This window comes from Paralichthys olivaceus, chromosome 14 (genome assembly GCF_024713975.1).
Source record: "Paralichthys olivaceus isolate ysfri-2021 chromosome 14, ASM2471397v2, whole genome shotgun sequence".
NCBI lineage: Eukaryota > Metazoa > Chordata > Actinopteri > Pleuronectiformes > Paralichthyidae > Paralichthys > Paralichthys olivaceus.
The window spans coordinates 23,465,326-23,471,533 of record NC_091106.1 but is presented as its reverse complement, the minus strand read 5'-3'; the positions used below and the strand labels follow the sequence as shown (position 1 = coordinate 23,471,533).

General features: G+C 41.8%; 1 protein-coding gene and 2 non-coding genes across 4 annotated transcripts; all 3 read left to right on the top strand.

Moving 5' to 3' along the window:
- The first annotated feature begins 223 nt into the window (after positions 1-223).
- On the top strand, positions 224-295 carry trnae-uuc (transfer RNA glutamic acid (anticodon UUC)). The gene has a single exon. It is a non-coding gene; the product is annotated as a tRNA-Glu (tRNA).
- A 582-nt stretch (positions 296-877) lies between these two features.
- On the top strand, positions 878-4,100 carry cox20 (cytochrome c oxidase assembly factor COX20). 2 transcript variants are annotated; one of them, XR_011246025.1, is made up of 5 exons: positions 878-1,060; positions 1,849-1,963; positions 2,682-2,745; positions 2,873-3,636; positions 3,916-4,100. XR_011246025.1 is itself a non-coding variant. In XM_020106144.2 (4 exons), the coding sequence occupies exons 1-4, from the start codon at positions 1,013-1,015 to the stop codon at positions 3,015-3,017; spliced, it is 372 nt and encodes a 123-aa protein (XP_019961703.1). In that variant the 5' UTR covers positions 878-1,012; the 3' UTR covers positions 3,018-4,100. The 2 variants fall into 2 exon arrangements, 1 of the variants encoding a protein (XP_019961703.1); XM_020106144.2 differs by having other exon boundaries at positions 2,873-4,100.
- trnae-uuc (transfer RNA glutamic acid (anticodon UUC)) lies at positions 2,250-2,321 on the top strand. Its single transcript has one exon. It is a non-coding gene; the product is annotated as a tRNA-Glu (tRNA).
- Positions 4,101-6,208: the final 2,108 nt, after the last annotated feature.

The window sequence follows — 6,208 nt, the reverse complement described above, 5'->3', positions numbered from 1 at the left end:
ACACCAGACGACAGCGAGAACACACAACTGAACATGCGTGACACACGCAGGCTTCATGTCACATGCTGAACAGTGCATGATGGGTAAATTGGAAATGATGTGGAACTTGAAATTCAAACATTCGTTTCTATTTAAACTGTTTGAAGAAGCACATCAGTCTGAGGTGAGTCTCATGATCCAGCAGAGGGCGCTCACTATCAGTCCCTGACCCACGTGAGGTATGTCCCATATGGTCTAGCGGTTAGGATTCCTGGTTTTCACCCAGGCGGCCCGGGTTCGACTCCCGGTATGGGAACATGAGTTTTAACATTGAACCAAACAGGACGTGATGACATGATTGATCATTGGGTTTGAAACTTTGTGGCGTTATGTGCTTGAAATATAAAATAAAACAAACTCTCCACTCATTCACATTACAGATAAAATATAAATACACTTTGTGTTCCTTCATTCTTTCTCCATCTCTGCACCTTTAAATAAAATCAGCTCAGAATCAGAAAAGCTTCTATTGCCAAGTAAGTTTGCACATACATGGAATTTGTTTTGATGCTGTTGGTGCATGTCAGGCATCTCTAAATATAACAAGATAAAAAAAATCAAGTATTCAAATTTAACAATATAAATATAAAAATATATACACAGTAAGTTTTCTGAAGGTAAAAAAAAGAAATAAGATGAGCAGTACAGCTGAGTAATTATAGTGTTCACAGTATATTAACATTATTAGTACAAGGCTATTTTAACTTTTTATTTTTGTTCTTTAAAAGTAGAAATTATGATTTTTATTATGCTGATTATTAGTTTTATAAGTATAATAATAATAATAATTATTATTATTATTATTTCCGATTTATCGGAACTAAAAAACAACACTTTCTCTGTTGGTGTCGGAGCTCTAAAGTGACGGACCCTCTGGTCGCTACAGCGCACGCGCAGACTGTCGTGTGTCAGTGTTACGTGATGGTTGAGTTTTGTTGTTAAACTGTTAAATAATTAAATCATCGGAACGTGGATGAACTCAGCAGCGATGACGGAAGAAGAAGAACCGAACAACAACAAGGTGAGGGGACAAAATCAACTCTTCCTTAACCGGAAGAGGTCTGACGATGTTTCCAGAAGGTCAACGATACAAACTGTTGGAGCTGTGTTTTACTTCTATATTCAGACTTTTTATTTAATATAAAAACAAAGTAAAGCTGCCGAACACATCGTCGCTTCATAAACATGTGTCCGACTGAGTTTTGTTGAAATTCGCTGAACACAAACACACTTTCTCTCAATGTGAACTCTAACTTCCACAGAATTTAAACAGAGTCCGCATCAACACGAGCGAAGTGAGATCCAGAAAACCTTTAGTTCACTTTGTTTAGTTAGCTCATGTTAGCTTAGCTTAGTTAGCTCATGTTAGCAACCTAAATTCAAATAAGTGAGGTAGGCAGCGTGGTGACATTAGCTAGACTGTGCAGCTGACTCGCTCACAGCTGAAGGATTATTTAGTCAAACCAAAGCCCGTCCGAATATTTAATAATTAAAGTTTAACTTGAGCCCAGAAACGAAAATAACCAATAACATGTAGTTAGTGAAATGTTTTCCTGATATGTTTTGAATGAAAGATAATTTCGGCTAAAATAATATTCACCTATAAAAACTGGATTTGAATCAAACATGGAAGACTTCACGATCCAAACCTCCATTGAATGTAATTCTGGGATGTAAGTGATGAGTTTACACTCTCACCAAAGACAAAGAGAAAACAACGTCATGTGATTACATGAATGTTCTGGAGATAGAGAAAAGATGAACTGAAGTTGTGTATCTGTCTCTTTGTCGTCCTCGTCCGTCCTTCAGGGTTTCCGTCTGCCGGGGATTCAGAGTATCCAGAACACTCCGTGTGCCCGAGACGCCATCCTGCACGGAGCCGGAGGTTCACTCGGCGCCGGCCTGCTTCACTTCCTGGCCACCAGTGAGTTTTAACTGGACCCTGTGTGTGGTGATGTGTGTTTTCAGAGCTCGTTCAGGCTCAGACCTGATGTTAACAACAGTCAGGAGGAGCTGAGTGAATCAGTGAGCAGCTCTGCTATAGAAGAAGATTTGACCAACCACTAAGAACAATAGAACTCATGTGTTGTAGCCACAGTAAACACAAGAACACGATTTCTTCCAGCTGGTCCTAATGTTCACATTCAGGTTCAACCTCCTGAAACATTAAAATTCAGAGTTTCCTGGTTACTTGTATTTGCATTGATATGTCCCATATGGTCTAGCGGTTAGGATTCCTGGTTTTCACCCAGGCGGCCCGGGTTCAACTCCCGGTATGGGAACATGGATTTTAACATTGAACCCAACAGGTCGTGATTGATTATTAGCTCTGACTCTGTGGCTTCTTGAGCTGAAACATAATGTTTGAGTCAAAAATATCTTTCCAACATATTATGTGACTGGAGGTGAAATGCTCATTGAATATAAAATAAAAAATGTTCTTATCTGACTTTGTTCTTTCTTTCTGTCTTCTCCATCTCTGGGTCTCATTAACATGTCAGCTCAAATGAAATAACTCAAACAAATGATTTACAAAGTCAGCAAAGCAAAATCACAACAAAATAAAAAAGTTGTTGAACAGGAAGAATGTTCTTGTGGCTCCGGGACTCTCATCCGTCTCCGTCCTGTTTGTTTGTCCGCAGGTCGAGTGAAGAGGTCTTTTGACGTCGGACTTGCAGGATTCGTGCTCACCACACTCGGGTCCTGGTAGGTCTCGATGATCACAGACACCTCATCCTCTCCAGCTCGGTCTCGACCAGTATTAAAGAAAAACCTTTGACAAACTCTCATTCCTGCTGTTTCCAGTCACTTCTTCTTCTGCGTCTCTCACCAGGTTTTACTGCAGGATTAACAACGCAAAGATTCGCGTGCAGCAGAGGATGATCCAGGACGGCATCAAGAAAAAGATTGTGTACGAAGGATCTGCTCTAGACCCAATAAAAAACCCCGGAGCAGAGACGCCATCAAGTCCTTCGTGATGACTGGCAGTGAAAAGCAGAGGGAACTGAACTGAATCTGATTAAATGATGGAAAGGAAATGGAACATTTATATCTGATATATACAGAAGCCTTTTTTTGTTCTTGTGGTTTGGTTTAAAAAAAAATTCTTGTAGAAACAGTGAAACATTAAACCTCGAGCACCTTCTCAAGCTTTCAGACACGCCCACTAGAAAATGTTCCGACGACAACAGGAACATGTGGGGGAGGTGAGGGGTGGAGCCTGTAGAGCAGCAGGAGGCGGGACACGACGTATAAATTGTGCTGTTGAAAGATCAGTGTTGTTGTTTACAGCTCGTCCACACCGGCGTCGGCCCTCATCACCAAAACATCTGACGTCTTCTACGTGTGCGACTCCTCTTCTTCATCCTGAGATATTTGTGTTCTTCCAGTTTCACGTCCGTCACGTGTTAGAAACCTCATCGACACGTCTTGGTCTCACTCAGTTTACCGCTGTTGTTATAATCTGGATCTTCTCAACCATCTCAACTCCGTCACTGATAATAAGTGATAAAAATGAGAGGGACACAGCAGCAGTAGATCAACATGCTTCAGTTAAAACGCTCGAGCTGCAGGTCAGACCACACGTCCTGCAGAGACGTCCTGCAGAGGACGTCCTGAATGTCTCCTGAGGGATTATTGTATTTCCTGTAAAGCCTTTAAACTGCTCATATTTATTTTTCTCTTCTGGGACGAAAGAATCTCTCGCTCTCAGTTTTCTCTCCATATTTAATCAAAACCTGTGAATCCTCACGACAAACTCAGAGTTCACTTCTGAAAATGTGGATTTTACTGTTGGTGTTTTCATCATTTCAGCTGTGACGCAACAGGTCGACAGTGTAGTGACACAGGAAAGAGAGAGAATGAGGTTGAGATCAGGAGACATTGAGGTCGTTTGATATATTTTCTGTGATCGATTAAATCACCTGCTGTGATTTAATTTGATGGAGGTTTGATGAGATGTAAGCAACACTTGAATTCAGCTTAAGCCCTGATTGTTTTATCATTATTGTTTTAAACTTGAAGTAAAAGTGGAAAATAAACTGCACTGATGTCAAAATGTCTCATGTGCAGTCGAGGGTGTGTCATTGATGTCTCTAAAACTGTGAGTATTGCTTCTTTATGTTTCATCTAAACAGAATCATCGGTCGTTAAAGTTGATAATTTTGATAATTATCAGTTTTAGATTTAACTGAGAAAACCAAGAAATTAAATATGTGCAATTTCATGTTGATATTTTTAGTAGAAAAATGTGTCCTCAGGAGATAAATGAATTATCGGACTGAACGTGTTCTGTCCTGTTTCAGAGGATGGAGCGGTGAACGCAGGGCGACTGACTCACAGGGACGTGCCCTTGAGCAAGACGCAGCTTCCCTCCAGCCTCCAGGTCGGTTGATCATAACGTGTGATTTATGTGCATCTCTGCTGCTGTGTTGGTTCTGATGATAGTGGTGTTAAAAATGATTCACAGTACTGTAGTACCACCTTTAGTCCAGCAGGGGTCAGCACCTCCACATCCTGTGGTTTCCTCCCCCATCAGTCCGACACTTCCTGTATCTGACACATGTTGAGATGTGACTCAGCGAAGGCCCAGATGTTGCTCTGCTCCAGATCTGTCGTGTTCATATGGTCACAGCTTCTAAAACTATTTAAGATTCATAGAAACCTCAGTGTCAAGAAACATGTTTGTAGCTCAATTAGTTTTCAAAGGCTGAAAAATGTCCCCGAAATAAAACCAGTTATTTGGATCAAAACCACACGAAGACGTCAGTCGTCTAAATCTGTCCGACTAAAAAAACCTACATCCACCAATTATGAGTGAAAATGTTAAAAACACGTGTCAGTGATAAAGAAAGATGAAAAAAGCTCCGCATGAATATTTCATGAGTTTACTGGAAATCAGTTCATGTCATCTGTAGTGAAGAACATCAGACAACGCCTACAAACCAATCAGAGTCCAGTACGGGTAGACGACGCCCACGTAGGTGATGATGACAGGACGTGTGTGAGACACAAAAGTCTCTAAATCACAACGTGAAACTAAAACTAACAGATCAAATGAAACTATGAACAAACACGAAGCTTCAGACTCTGAAAATACGACTGATCAGTGTGAGACCTGAAAACAGGCGGAGCCTTCTGTCCGTCCTCTGAGGTCACTCCGTCTTCTGAAAGATAACGAAGTTGACGAGTTGGTAACTTTGACCCGTGCCGTCACAATCTGGCCTCTTTTGTCTCTTTCTTAAGACGAACGTCATCTGAACCTCCTCCGTCTTTTGTTGCTGTCGTTACAAACTCTGCTCTGCCCTCTAGTGGTTGTATTGGTTAATAACCAGCTACTTTTTACGTAAAGGCAGCGTAAAGAATCTTTAACTGCTCGGACACCGAGCCCAACGCCACGTGTGGCTGCAGAGGGCGCTGCAGCTTAGTAAAAATCCTATAGTGTTGCTTTAACTGTAGCAGGGGGGTGTGGGGGTGTGGGGGTGTGGGGGGGCGTTGGGAAGCAGCCGGAGCAGCGTCCTTCAACGTCCGTCTTATTTTAGCAGGACTCTATTTCAGTGTGAGTTGCTGCGTCCTGTGGGACGATTGTTCCAGCCGAGCTGTTGGCTCACAGACGGGTCTGGAGCGAGATGTCACCTCGTACGATACCACGGTGACAGACTGTTACGTGACTGACTGAGGGAGGGACGGTCCAGGCATCTGTCACCGCTCCACATGCCACACGGTCCCACGGTTAATTACCAAGCACAGGGTTGTTATCAGCTCACAGGACACATGAAGTCAAGTTCGGGCCTGTGGACTTACAGCAAATGAAAGACTTATTATTAGGACGAGTTTAGCCACGAAGCCACATGAAGGTTTTAATATTTTAAACTGTTCTTATTAAATGATCTTTTTTAAACCCTCTCAATAATCTAAAACATCAGTAACAGCAGCGTCACACCTCAGACATGGTCCTGGTGCTCACAGGGGAATTTCAAGTTCACTCTCATGTCGTCCATCTTTGTTTAAATGAGACGTTGCAGCCGTGAACGCTCCAAGATAAATAATAAGTGTTTGAACATTTCCAGCATTTAAACATATTAAACTTTAATAAACCTTTATCCTCATGCTTGATGCAGTATTAATGTTTTACTCTCCACTGTTGAGATTTGTGAGAGTGACGGACGTT